Source organism: Acanthaster planci, linkage group LG04, assembly GCF_054643075.1.
Source record: "Acanthaster planci isolate LZ-2023a linkage group LG04, COTS_SCS, whole genome shotgun sequence".
NCBI classification, from domain to species: domain Eukaryota; kingdom Metazoa; phylum Echinodermata; class Asteroidea; order Valvatida; family Acanthasteridae; genus Acanthaster; species Acanthaster planci.
In genome coordinates, this window is record NC_141780.1 from 15,416,776 (window position 1) to 15,431,942 (window position 15,167).

At 39.9% G+C, this 15,167-nt stretch overlaps 1 protein-coding gene across 1 annotated transcript in view; it reads left to right on the forward strand.

Annotated features, from left to right (window-relative positions):
- The window catches only part of c12orf56 (chromosome 12 open reading frame 56), a 30,925-nt gene that overhangs the window by 12,845 nt on the left and 2,913 nt on the right, over positions 1 to 15,167 (forward strand). The window contains exons 4-9 of the mRNA XM_022225334.2: positions 2,894 to 3,035; positions 3,690 to 3,802; positions 4,653 to 4,742; positions 5,670 to 5,811; positions 9,379 to 9,534; positions 11,976 to 12,157. Of these exons, the coding sequence (XP_022081026.1) occupies positions 2,894 to 3,035; positions 3,690 to 3,802; positions 4,653 to 4,742; positions 5,670 to 5,811; positions 9,379 to 9,534; positions 11,976 to 12,157 (825 nt within the window). The remainder of the gene's footprint in view (positions 1 to 2,893; positions 3,036 to 3,689; positions 3,803 to 4,652; positions 4,743 to 5,669; positions 5,812 to 9,378; positions 9,535 to 11,975; positions 12,158 to 15,167) is intronic.

The window sequence follows — 15,167 nt, forward strand, 5'->3', positions numbered from 1 at the left end:
ATACCGTACCAAATCCGCAGTTTGAGCTTGAACAGGTTTAGCATATGTGCGTTGGCGTGCGGTCTTGGCGATAGCGCCAACCTTATGCATTCTGGTACACGTACTGTATATTGACCCAAATCATGTACATACAGTATACATGTACATCATACTTCATTATGTTGGAATACTGAACTACAGTAAAACAGCATTTTGTCATTGGGTTATTTGGCAGCGTGAACAATCAGCTTTACCCAAGGTCTTCTCTCTTTTTTACGCCCCAAATTGTGACCTATGGATCTAATTCCAAGTGACAACCCATTAGACAGATACATGTGTGACTTAATGCATGTGACCATGATATCGGTTACCATGATTAGCTTTTGAACTGTTCAGAAAACAGGTAACCAAACATAACGTTCATATTCCTCCATGGTACTAGGTGGGATACTCTGGAAACTTGTAATAACAGAGAATGATTTACATTGTACATGTACATGTAGCACAGAACCTGTGCCGGTAGTTTAATGGGCAATACTCATACGGGTTCCTGTTCATCTCCGTGCGCACTTATGTTGTCGCGGCAGATGTAACCCAAAACTCAGCTCTGGTAGGGCCGAATTGGTCGTGCTGTATTGGGTTACATGTACAGTATATACTGTGCATTTGTGAATGAAACTTGCTGCTGTACCAGTACATGTACACATGCACCATAACATGTCTTTGCTGTGTGTAATTGTGGGATCTTGTATACATGTACATGTATGTTATATTCACAGCATGCTCTGATTTTTGTGCACACTCTCTTTTATTGGTGGGGGGATGTAGGTGCTGTGCGCTTTTTGCTCTGCCAGTTTCAAGTGACTGTTTGCATATTGAGATGCGTTGCAGCGGCCTGCATATTCCGTTGCCACACTGTGTGATACATGTCCAAAGGTCGATGGCAATCCTTTTAGGCTGTACAAGATGGAGGTTTTGTAAATGATAAGCAGAAATCTGTTCAAAAGAAATTATGCAAATTTCTCCTAGGAGACATTACAATTGGCCTTTCACTGTAGAATCGTGTCGTTGCAGCGTGTAATGTGAAATATTTTGCAAAAATGGAGTCTTTCAAAACTCAGTGTACGAAACTCGGTAGGGTTGTGCAATTATGTCGTAAATTTATCTACTGTAAGCTTGCATTTGATGTTCACTAAATTTCATGAATCAGCTCAATACATTGTTCAGCATTAACTTGAAAAAGAAATCCACAGATTGATTATTGAGCAACACAATGACTATATCAGAGACACGTGTATGTGTATCTATTAAATTATTAAACAACTTAACAAGTGTTACACTCTCAAATTTCATCTTTTTTCTGGCATCTGTTATGTTTCCTTCCCACCTGTTCACATGTATGCTGAAAGTTTAGTTTTAGAAATATGGGGTATAGCCGTTGTTTTGTGCAATTAACAAAATGCCCACAGCTTTCATGGATAAAAACCCTATTGGTTCATTGTATCCTGCACTGCTGCAGTACAGTGCATGTACACAGGTACACTGTACATGTATACGGTACATGTACATGTACGCATGTACCATACAGCTTTGTGTAAAGCTGTCATTTATAAGTTTCTTTCTGTCCAAACATGCACTCAAAACTGCCTTTCCCTTGTGTGATTATGTCAGTGGAGATCTTGTCAAGAGCCACTTAATACTTTCCTGTCTGTGGCTGTTCAAACACAATTAGCACACTCTGCCGTTTACGATATGTATGTACATCTACGTGTACCTGTACGCATCTGATATACATACATGTGCAACTACAATGTACCGGTACCATCGGTGTATATATCCACCTTGCATTTGGGACTGAAATCTGGCAGATATGTCAGTATACAGTGTGCTACAATGATATGCATGCACTGGTGCTGTACCTGCCGAACCCCTTAGTAAATTCTACACCGTTGCACCACTTCTTTTGATAGGTTTGCTTGTCGATCATTTCCCTCTTCTGAAATTCGGGCTTGAAGTTGGCTTGCCATTTATTTGCTTGCAGAAAGCTTGGTGCAGTCTAGCTTGGGAGAGGAACAAATACTGTACATGTACATGTACCGGTACATTCGAAGTCATTTCTTGGGGAGTCAGGTTGGCGTAGTGGTTCTTTCCCCCCCTTCCACCTCTGCGGCCCGGGTTCGAATCCCGGCCCGGTCCACATGCGGATTGGGTTTTCAGTCCCTACCTGATTCCGTGGGTTTTACGCAGAATATTCCTCTGGGGTTTTCCTCCCACCTCTAAAACCGTAACTGCTTCTCAAATGTCTCTTCTCTACAGGTTTCTTCAGGCTTGTGAGTTACAGTGCCTAGGGCGCTTTTGAGGAATCCTTGGTGTCATTACCAGAAATATATAATAGTAATAATAAAAATACAAGCTCATGATGTAGCGAGCTTGCTGCAAGCTTGCGATAATTTAGCTGGCATGCTTGCCGTGGTTTCTAATGTTAGAAACATACAAGGTACTACCAAGCCTGTGGGCAAGCTTGATGAAAGCTTGAAGGTATTCAGTTTTCAGTACACTTTTGTAATGGTGCAGAAATATGGAGCTGTAGTTTTGTGTTTGTTTCATAAATGTTAGAACAAGAAAAAGAAATTAAGTGTAGCAAACTTGTTGCATTACAAATGTCAAAAAGAGAAAAGGCTTCAGCCATCCCATAAATGACAGCTGACGAACACTGCAAATGGAGGAAATCTAATATATTTGAGTGACACATTCTTGATGTTGGTGGATAACTGTGCTTGGCACAGGTGTCACTCTAGGGTTATTTACATGTACATGACACCCCTGCATATGGCAGTTCGTACATGTACATGCATCTTTTGTGCACAGCTTTACATGTACCATAACTTCTCACTTCCTCTGAACTGTGTTCCAGGGAGTTGCTGGAGCGTCAGTTCCAACAACTGAAGTTGGAGATCCTCAACTCGGCCCAATCAATGCCCGACCTCTTCCAGCTGGTGCAGGAGCTGTGCAATGCCGCTGAGAAGTATTTCGTGCTCAAGAAGCTCTTCTGGAAGGTGAGCTCACATGGTCTTCAATGTTGCCTGCAGTTCTTAAACTGTTTGGGAATTCTTCCCAAAGTACCAGTAATACATAGAGGGTCACTGTGAATTTTGTGCGGGAACAAAACACCTGCATGCATATACGCAATTGCAATTGAAAGTTAACCTGGGAATGTGAAATTCTCTTCACACATTTTGTCTTCCCAGGGAATTTATTTCATTTTACACACTGAAAAACTTTTTCCACAGTAGGAAGAGATTTTCACTCCTTTTCATGAAAGTGGGAAAACATTTTCATGGGCTGTGAAATGTGAATGTCAATGGGAACGTTTCCACCCAATTTCACAGTTTTAACTTTCAGTTACAAATTGTACTGTGCATGAACATGTACTGATACGTGTACCGGTACATTACCGCTGCTTACAGGACATGCATACATGTATGTGAATGAAAGACAAATGGTTACACCTGGCACTTGTCACCCATTGCATGCATACATGTACAAACATTGCATGTATTCTGCAGCTGATGTTTTATGCGTACTCATCAAGACCTCCGGAGTGGTTTGAGAATTCCTGAACCCTGTGAGACATCCTCCCAGTCAACCAGAAGCGATTCAGGGTTATCTAATACTTTTGAATTATGAACAATGTTTCCGTTTCACCTTAGAATGAAGATCTGTTTGAGTTCATGATCACCCAGCTGAGTCGCTATCTGCCAAAGTCACAGCTGCAAATCCAGAACAACGAGAGGGGTCGACACCACAGAGCCGATGAATTGGAGTAAGCTCCCTTTTTCACTTATTCAATCCTGAGGCTGTGAAATGGATTTTCAGTTTTGGATACGGGAGTAGTGGTCAGTAGTAGGGTTGAAGTTTTTTTTTGCACTGAAATAAAATTGATTTCATTTCTCAATATCAGAAAATACTTCTTGTTGCAAGAAACATTTTCTTGTCTCTACTCTCTACAAAACTTTCTAGGAAGTGAGACAAAGATATTTCTTGGAATAAGAATTGTGCTCATTTTTTAAAGAAGCCATTTTTTCGGTAATGTTAAAGCAATTATTTATTCCCTTCTGAGTTATTTGATTTTACCAAAACCTCCAGTGCCCTACTAATTACAAGGTATTCATTGAATTCCTTCCACTTTTCTTTGAAAGAGTTTCATTTGTGGAATTGGGGAGCTTTTATTTGGCTTGAAATGTTTGTGGCTAGTTTTGTGTGCCATTTGAAAAAGCGAGCTTCCATTTTCTGGAAGCAACTGTATAGACAAATTCACTGGAACAGCAAAAACAATGATTACAGTAGCCAGTGGAATATGAATCACATTTACATGTAAGGTAATTGTTGCAGGTCTAGTTAGCGTGGACTCACAAAGAGAACCAGACAGCTTTCAAAAGAATGTTTGTGTTCATTCTGTCATTCTCATTTCCTTCTCCATTTTGGTGGATAGAAAATCGCAGTTTTAGAGTATGGGATATAATAATGAGTCTGCTTTTAGGTCATTTCCATCTCCATTTAAATGCCATCATTATCTGCAGATATAATGTGCTTTCAAGCTCAGGCACTTGCATGTATATTGTACATGTACTTTGTATGTGAATATAGTTTTCTTCTGCACTGTATATTACCAGGTTAGCTATTCTCTTGATTGAGAGCCTCGGGTTAATGTTCCGTGAGACGGAGATGGTGCCGGGCAGAATCAGCACCGTCAAGGCCAACAAGTGAGTACGCGAGTTCACCCGGTTACTCATTGAGGGGAGTATCAACCCTTTCACATTCAAGGAGCTGTGTTGCTAGGACCGTGAACGTGAAGCCTTGTCCCATGTGGCAAGTTGTCAAGTTGTAATTAATATATTGAACTCTTGCATGAAACGCTCTCCATAAAATCCGAATAGCAGAGACCTCCACCTCCACCTGAAAGCCACTGCCGTTAAGTGCCCAGTGTTTATGATCGTTAAGACGTTGCCACTTCTCATTCAGTTGCTTTGCTACACTGGTACTTCTATCGGTGATAATATAACACCATTTTATTATTAATTCTCTGACCATTGCCATTGGACATAAGTTCGCAATCCCTCTATTCATCAATAGTAGTTTTTCTTAAAAAAAAAAAGCTGATGAGAGCACAGTTTATCAAGACCTCCAGATGACTCCACCAGAGTTTATCACTCCTGCCCATTAGTTTGGGTCTTCATGGTGAATGTTTCAAATATCCTCCATTCTTTCCACATCTCTGGTAGAATAGACTCTACAGATACTGTAGTTATGGGGACTACACATGTGTTGAAGGACGGGTGTACAGGGAAGAATTCATTACAGGGACAAAATTCTGTCCCCAAAACTTGTTCCTTTATTTTGTAACAAAATTACAGCAATTCCGCTCATACAATGCTGGGCTGACCAGGGCTTGGTCTTGGTATGCAAGTAGTAGACCTACGTGTACATTGTACGGTGGGCCTACATGTACATGTCCGTGTACATAAGGAGCAGAATACACCAGGAATTTCGGAAATTTATTGGCAGTGTAAGTATTTGCCCTTATTGCATTTGTTTGTCGCCCTCCGCCAAACAGGGGTACTTAAAGCATGCAAGGATGGATTACCAGAAATATTTCATCACAAGGATAATTTCTTTTCTGTTGTTTTCAGTGGCAAAGCCGTGTTGGATCTAGTCATGGTCCTGACCTGTTTGCCAGAGGTGCCTCAACGATGGCGTCCGCCCAAGAGCAAGGCCCACTCATTGCTGCTAGAAACTGATGCAGATAGCTGGGAGACCTACGGAGATGCAGAGGTCAGTCATACATGTACACGTTGTTATCGGGGTAAAGGGTTCAAAGTACAAAGGCCAGCCAACAATGGCCCCTTGTCAAATTATTACATCTTCATATGTACATTTACATGTGTAGGTTGGACATGTTGGAAACCAATTAAATTTAGCAGGATTTTGTGCTTTCATATGTAGAATTTATACGAGCAAAATATGTTAAGTATACTTAAAGGAACCAGGAAATAGAAATATTTTTATAAATTTCACTAAAAACCCTTGAAATTGCACCTTATTTTAAATTTTTGTTTTGCAATTTTAACCTATTATTTTGATGCTTTTTTGGTTTTTTTTGCTAATGCAATTTACATATTCAGGAGTAGAACTATGATGTCATCCAAGGCACTGAATCTTAATTTTGCACTGATTTGTGCACAAAAAAATTCTAGACATTCAATTTATTGCTGTGTAAGTACATGTATATGGCAATAATCCAGCAAAAATCTTTTTTATAGAAATGTTCCCAGATAGCAAATTTGGGGTTCACAATTTGAACATGAAAACATGCAGCCTGAACCATGTTGTCCTGGATTTACATCAAAGCAAAAGTGCCCTCACTTGTCCAGAAATGCTCGGTCAATTCTTAATGTTTGAAAAAGTGCACCGTTCAGTTCACAGTCTTCATACATGGAAGAAGAGTGCAGAGATACACAAAAAGTGATTCTGAGAAAAATTCATTTCCTGGATCCTTTAAGATATAGCACCCACAGGTGGATGGCTGGGATCTGTTCTTCAAGATAAGCACCAAGCGTCTAATTCTATTTTATGAGCAATGAGAGTTAGAATTTTTATGGAAGAATGACTTTCATTTTATCATAAGTTATATGCAGTGTTTTAAAATTTTTGTTTACATTTTAGTGGGGGGTTCAGTTTTCTATACCAGAAATTGTATGTTTTGTTGTTTTTCCAGTTTTATCCATCTTTTTATAAACTTGTCGTGTACATGTACAGCGTGTACTTTTTACTATCACTATTTTTGATAATGGACAAAACATTTCAGCAGAAAGAATTAGCTCATGTACTGGTACAGCCACGTAAAAATCTTTCTGTTTTATCCTGCAACTCGTGTCATCTGGAGTTTGAATACAATGTCTTATATGTAGAGACTTGAGGTAAAGTACACGTATGTCACCACTGACACTTCCAGTTTTTAACTTTTGATCTCAGTCTGATGATCTGCTTAAAAGCACAAAAGTATCCACTGGAACAACCCTTACCATTTTTAATTAAGGTGTCAGGAAGTTTTTCTTTGTTTTTCCTTTTTTCTCTCAATTAATTGGAAGAAACAACCCACTTTATGTTGAGACCAAAAGTTACATTGTGTAGAAATTTTGTGTTACCGCTGCAAGTTTCTCCCAAAATGTTGGAGAGAAAGAGTGGCACGAATGGTAATTGTAGAGAGTCACACATAACATGCATGACAGCCTCCTACACAGACAGCTCTGTCTTTTACCAAGTTTCAGTTCTTCCTCTTTACGCTCTTCAAAGTCATTCTCTTTATGCTCTTCAAAGTCAAGTGGTTGTATTTGTGACCGGATATTGCATACTGTATTTCATCACTTTTTCATTGTGTAGAGTTTGTGTGATTTACTGGAACTTCAAGCATAAAAGCTCAGATGTTTTCTAAATATCTGTGGTTAATTGTACCCATTCCAAATATAGAGACCACCACTAGTTACACGAGTCGTGACCTTCATATTATACCGGTATCTAGTACTGTTTATGCGTTACACTGTGCCTCATCCATTGTCAACTGTCCGTCTGTACTGAGAACAGGCAGTTTTGTGCTCGTACAAATTTTACAAAACTCCAGTTACGGTATTTCACAATTCTTTCATTTCCTCCCAAAGCAGTAAATAATGTACTTAATGAAAAGCATGGGCTCAGATAGCACCAATATCATAAAAAATTTTTCTGGGAGAGGACATGAGGTTTTTAACATTGCTGTGTGAAGGACAGGCATCATTTTAATGATACGGTAGGTGAAACCCTGGTGTGACATGCATCTGGATTGCTGGAAAGCCAGGGGTTGCATCATTAGCATTGCAAGAAATTTAGGGAAGGGCAGAATTTTTAATTTTGCTTGTGGCAGGGAACGAACCGTCCAACCGTCAAGTCAATATGCCCGTGTCACAGACCCCTCTTCTATCGGTGAAGTACATGGTCTGTTGTTTCATTGCCAAAAAGCCTTGGGAATGGAAAGTTGCCTGTATTCCCAGAGGTGTGTCTTGCAGCTTGATTAATCACTTCAGTGCTGGCTAAGTGTAATGCTATAATCATCAGAGGCTACTATGCACAGTTGTTCTGCACAAGTGTGTATGTGTTCATTTTGAGGACACTGAACAGAGAAATTCCCCATTAAAGGAGCAACTCCTATATGATATCAGGTCAAAAATCATGTGGTTTGTACTAATCAAGAGAGAAGTGATGCAAAACCAAGGTGCAGAACAAAAGACAGAGAAAATCAGGAGAAAGACAGCTTACCGCAGTGGAAGTTCACTCCAGTGCTGACATATACGCTTATGCTTGAGATTCTTACCTGTTGTACTGGCCTGTAAAGATCAGCTCATTTTTTTTTCAATTCTTGACAAAGTCTTGCAGTGCAAAATCAGTGCACAATGTCTACTGGCTAGAAAAGCTAAGATGTTCACAATATACAGGTACTGGTGCATGTACATCATGTACATGTATGTATGCAAACAATGTGATTCATGTAGGTTCATTAATGAAAGACTTGCTGTATTTTCTGGAGGTTGAGCTGATCTTTATCCTAGAAACTTCTGAAATACGGGCATGCACCATTTTGTAGGGCTTCTGCCACAAAACATGACCCTAATTTGAGGGCACAGAGCAGAACTGCGGACCGGTACATTTAATTGGAGGTTTCTCTTCACAAAAGACACGTTGAGGGAAAAAAGGACTAAAGAATACATGTAGTACGGGTTTTGAGTGCATTACACGTACAACCCACAAATTATGTGCTGACTTTACAAGAATGTTTCATTCTGATGTTGCATGCTGACATTTCATTGTACGTACATGTGTATTATCTTTTAAGAATCTTGACGTTTGCACCATCATCTCACCTTTTTTAATTTTGAAAGCCTACGAAACTGGTCAGACATTTTGTGCTTTTTGCCAAGTAGATGTACATGTATGAAGTGCCCACACCCTGTACATGTATTGATACATGCCTCTTCTTCCACATTGATGTTCATGAAGTCAGGATTTTAGTCCATCAGAACATGTATATTAGCACCTGTACTTGTGACACTCTTGACCGTATTACTCAGTAAAGCATGTACATCATGTTTCATGTCAGGAAATTCTCATGCATTATCATTGTTTGGCCCTCGTGTTACTAGATGCATGTATGTCAGGTTTACATGCGCAGTTTGGATGGGGAGAATATTACAGGGAAAGCTGTCGCACGTGCCCAGCAGGGAGTTCCTGCCCGGGGTCATGTGACAGAGATTTGAAATAGGGCCTCTCTGCAACGGTGGTCCTTCTCACTTTCTTTGCTCTGTCTCTCAGGTTTTTAATCTGGTCAAGGAGTTGACGGATGCCTCCACGGCGGTGCTGTTTGAGCTTATCCTGATAGCCCACCAGGCCAACTGGGGGAACAGCGAGGGGCGATTCTTTAACATCTGCTGGATCATCAAGGTGCTGGAGTCGCTGCAGACCACAACGGTAAGTTCAACTCTGGACTCCCCGGGTTGCTTTTGTTTCCGGTGACATACATGTATAATGCAAATAAACTTTCTGAATCTTCAGCTGTACTGACAATAATAACATTGATGCTGTTTTCGTTAATTGATTTTCCCCAGAAAACCCTGAATTTATGTATTGTTAAACATCACACACTACACCTGATAAAATCACTTCATGCCATTTTTAAGCTGATTTTTTTTCCCCCAAATTGTTTTCAACCAGTTAAACAACACCATAGGTACTAAAAAAAAGTTCCTGTCTTGTTAACACGTACATGCACGTACCTGTGCAATGTAGGCCTACAGGTACATGTCTACATGGACATGTACTGTATACGTTGTTCCATCCAAGCATCTACTCTGTATGGATGTGAAAGTACATGTACCTTTAATACATAGTGCATATTTTTCATTCATGTACAAATTTACACAAGTTTTTTTCTGGCCTACTGGGTAGAGAAAGGTCGGGAGCATGATATTCTCAGGTGTATGCTCAGTTTTTCTGTACAAGCAGAGGTGAAAATACATGCACATACATGAATAAATGCATGGGATAAGCTAGTCATTAGGAGTTTGCACACACTAGGTCCCCTAGGTAACAAGTTTTGCCTACAGCTCGTTAACGTAGCTGCTGGGGACGAGTTTTTTTCCCCTGCAAATTCTTCAACCTTTCAATTTATTTATTGCGCCCATGAAGAAATGTAGGGAGATACAACTCTTGAGTTTAGGCATCAGTATTTTCATTCTTTTCCCATTTTTGTCAACTGCCCTGATAAAAATTGTGGCGAGTGCCCATACATCAACTGGTTTGCATACAAAAGATCCCTAGCGTATATATAGGTGTCAACCATGGCCATGTATTTTTGGGCCAATTGTTTTGGTACAAAGGAGTTCCTAATTGGGATTTTGTAACCTTAACTCTTTTGAAAATGTGGTTTTGCTCCCTAACAAATCGGCTCACCCAAACAAAGGAGGTCTTTAATCCCTTTAGCTCTTTTGTGTATGGTGTGGGCTCCCCAATTCAATTCTAATTACTGAGGAAAGGCATTTACAGTTTATTGTTGGTTGGGGGTGGGTCCATTTAGTATCACATCCCTCCATGTGTAGGATCTTCCACGCTTTGTCAAAACCAAGCATGGTGCACAGATGCGTCAATGGGGAAATGAAAAAAGACTTCTATAACGTCCTCCGTGGAACAAATAAGGAAACTTGTTTGTGTTCACACGTCATCCGACGTCAAGTAGTTAGTAGACAAAAATCGATTGTAAGTCTTTCCTTGTACCATTAGGCATCTGAATGGAGAATACCCACGTGAATTTTCGCATTGCTAGTCTTTGTGACGATAGTATAATTGAAAAAAAAAACACCCCATAAACCACATGGTGTTTATGGGACAAAAAGAGGACCAGTTCCCAAACTTTTCCCACAGGTTCATCTATGCGGGCTCGTACAAACTCAATGTACATGTACATGTATTTCCAATGAGAGCAGTTTGCCATATATATTTCTTAAGTGAACAGACACAAAAGTGTGTATTTGCCTGCAACTGGGGACCCCCTATTGTTCCTCTTTTGTTTGTACTTTAACTTTTTTAGAAGACCACCCATATGTTTTGTACACAGTTTTCAATTGGGAACCCTCTGTCAGTCGGGGACCTTATTGTCCTATATTGTTCGGGGTCCCCAACTGAATGCAGAAACAAACTCTAATGAACAGAGCTTTTGAGTGACATACAGTACCAGTATTTACCCGTATGTCAGAAGTCCAGGGGGGTATCATTACGGGCTTCGTTAGTAATAATGTGGGATGAGAAATGGTAAACATTGAGACAATTTTGTATTTTGGGTGAGGGTTCAATCAATTTGGGGGCTTTCTAGCAGATAAATGTGAATGTAATTCAAAAGTGTAATCAATGAAAGATTCACATGTATTTGATACGGTACCGTGTGTAAGGACCATCAAAAGGAATAGATTTACAAATGTAAATTCAATTAATGCACAGGAAAATTAAAAGGAAACATTGTCACTTTATACCAATACGAAAAGAGACAACAATTTTTGACGTCAAGGCTTATGTAAAAATGACTTACTCAAAATCAAACAAAAGAACAGTCACAAAATGAACAATAAGAAACAATTCCTGATTGTAGGTCATGACATGTAGAAGTACGTGCACCAAAAATATTAAAACAAAAACAATAGAATACAAAACAAGTAGTAGCTTTTTACCATTTCCTAGCAAAACGTGGCTTTGGAGTTTGGTCGAACACCTAATTTACACTTGGTTGCCTGCAGATAACATGTGCATAATGAGTATGTGCTAATTTTGCTTTTTATGTCATTTTGTACGAGAATACACGCTTTGTGTTGCGTTGTATTTCTGATCGCTGTGTCTCTATCTCCTCCCATTTCATTGAACAGTACAAGTTTGTGGAGAGATTGATCTCCCGAGCGATGCGAATGTTGATGCCATCCAGCAGCGAGGTGCTGACACCCAGTCAAGCCGTTCTCCTTTTCCAGCAGTTCTTTGTGCTCCAGACGCTCATCCAGTACAGCAGTTCCATCGCTGCACATGTCCGCAACAATTACACAGAGGAGTTCAGGTTGGTTTCCAGGCTTGCAGGTGTTTACTGGATTATTTTCATTCGGATACTGGTCAATTATGTGAAAACATTTTCGGTCAAAATAAAGCCCTCCTTTTTGGATGGTGAAGGAGATCATGGCCCAGAACAGTGTACGTGTGACCCCCCAAAATCAATTAGAATAATTTTCATTGAAAAAAAGTGGGATAAACACAAAGACAGTGTGTGTTTGAAACTTTAAAGTTGTCAGTGATAAGAATTGCAAAAGACGGTGGGTGAAAAAATTCTTGAAGACGGCTCACTCTCTCCCAATAAAACTATTGTTGATTAAAAATTGCAAGAAAATTAGTGTGATTTTTGTAGAATGAGCTGCTATCTGCACTCATACTTTGGGTTTGCTTTGCTGAGGACATATTTTTAAAAAGAAACAGTGTCAAATAAACTTCATTTATTTTTTTTATGCATGATCCTATCTACAAATACAAACATTTCCACACAGATGGTTTGTTATGCAGGCCTATTAAAGCTGCATTGAAGAGCAACAATAAAATTTACCACTTGACGTGCCAGCTTCTGAACTGTATTCAGCGAATTCAATCACCACTGGTAATTTATCTCTACATTGTGCATTTAATGCTCGAGTTTTTCCAATCTGTTTTCCCCGTGGAGACTTGAGGTGATTAAATCTAAACATATCTATGAGGGTGTCTCACTGAATGCCGGCGAAAGGACACTAACCTGCCCGTGGGTGGTCTGCAGGCTGCCTGAGCTGTCCCAACTGTCCCGTAATTACAAGGCGCGCCTAATTACAAATCGCCTCCTGGAGCAGCGGGGCGAAAAAGACGGAGATGGGAGTTTATGGTTCTTCGCATGGTTTAGTTATGGGGGAGGGGGGGTAGTGGGATTCTTGTGTTTGGCAGGGGGGATATTGATCCAACGAAATCAAATTGAGCATGTCTAATCCTTGCAAATGAAGCATGGTAGGAAGACTTGGCTATCCAAGCTAGGGGAATTGTTAATGGATCTTGCATAGACAGATCATTTTCTAGCCTTTGTCTGCTGCCAATTTATTGCGGAGAATGATTGCTTTTCAAAGCAATTGTTATTAAAATCGGAAATGGAAAATTTTTGTTGTAACATGTATGTGCACACATACACAATTGCACATGTTTTTTGCATATACTCATTCCCCAGAATTAAACAGAAAATGAGACAATTGGATCATGCTTTCAGTTTTTCTAAGTGCACTGTTTTTACTTTTAGAAAGAGTCAAATGGATCTTCTGATATCTTAGGGCAGCCTGAAAAACCTTACGGAGAAAAACGGTTGTGATATTTTTCTTATTTTAATAGGTTTCAGATTTATTTTTCTTTGATTTTCTGTTGTATCCTCGGTGTTTTTTTTTTTTCAAATTGTCAGTGTTACTTGTACTTTAGGGGATTTGCAGGGTACTTTTTCCTTTTTTTCCTTAAGAGTCAGATATCATGTCGGGAAAACTGAAGACTAAAAACTGAACTTAACTTGGATGGTACGGATTCCATTTATTGCATGGGATCTTCAAATGAAAATTGCTCCATAATTTTTTTCTTCTGAGTTTTGTGACATATGTACATGCACACTTAGTTATTATTGGACAGAATAGAATTTAGCCAGAGTGCGGCTCACTAGAGGTACCTGTTCATGCACATTAAAAAGAAGTAGCCCTCGCCGCTGTGCGACGGTCATCCATCTCTGTCTTATTAAGTTGAAATCCCTGAATTTGCTGAGGTCTGATGATCAGGCAAGTCACATGTGAGCCGTCAGAGAAACCAAAAGATGACAAATGACAGACCTCTCGCTTTTCATGTCAGTGCACCTGTTCGGTATCCATCCCTATTCCTTTGGGCAATTGAGTGAGCAGGTTCAGTGGCCATTATTTCAGACATGGTCTGACAGTGATACATGTAGTTATTTTGTGGGTTCTTCATCAAACCCGTCATTTTCAGGTAAGTTTCATACCACATGTGCTTATGTACTGGTAAGACAGTGTCGACAGGTGCAAGCATTTCTGTGTGTAAGGACATATATCACCGGACTAGACTAGCATGAATTATGCAAATTGGACTCCTTTTTACAAGAGTGTGTATATATGACAGATGTCAGTAATGATACAGGGAACATGTATGAAGCACAGAAACCAGATAAAAAGCCATGGGCTGTTACAGGCCGGATCCTGCAATTCATCAATGCTAACGAGTAACCAAAATTGATCAGCTGTGCAGAGGAATAGGTTGAAATTCGACATTCCATCTTCAAATTTTACTTTCCCTCAGTTTTAGTGGTAAAGATGATGAGACGGAAAGATGATTCCCACCTGACTCACTTCCAAAACTCGGCAGTTGCTCTGGGATTTTCTGTCTTCTTCCTGTCTTTCAGAAGCCCGCCGTGCATCCCAGTTGTACTACAATGTGAATAAGCCTCTTTCACATAATGACAGGGAACATGACACGCCTGTCTTACATGCTGTAAATCTGTCATCCATCTTTCTATTTCTTTTTTTTCCTGTAGCCCTGATCTTGAGTGCCCACAGATGGCCTCATATTGGGTAAATTGTATGTGTACAAACCACCCAAAAAAATATCACTGACCCATTGCAGGAAAAGAAATATTTACAACAGTGCACGCCTGTGTCGTAGAGAAAATGGTTGTAAAAGCTTAACAACAGTAAATTCAAGGAATGGGTAAGAATAGCTACTTACATCGTACACTGCAGCTTTGGAATTTTACTCCTGTACCTGGATGTTTGCGAGCCATTAGGCAGGGTGGAGATACATTCACACTGCCGTGCCACTTGACAAAAGTGATGAAGTGTGATACATAATTAAATCACTTATGCATTTACTTCAAACCTTTTTCTTTTTCTACGCGCACTTGTGTGCGGATCTTCACCTGAAATCGTTGCAGTCGTTGAACGGACCCGACCTTTCCCGTGGGCTTGAGAATGTTTTGTTTATCGCAGAGTTGATTCCGTTGATAGCACAGTCCGTGTGAG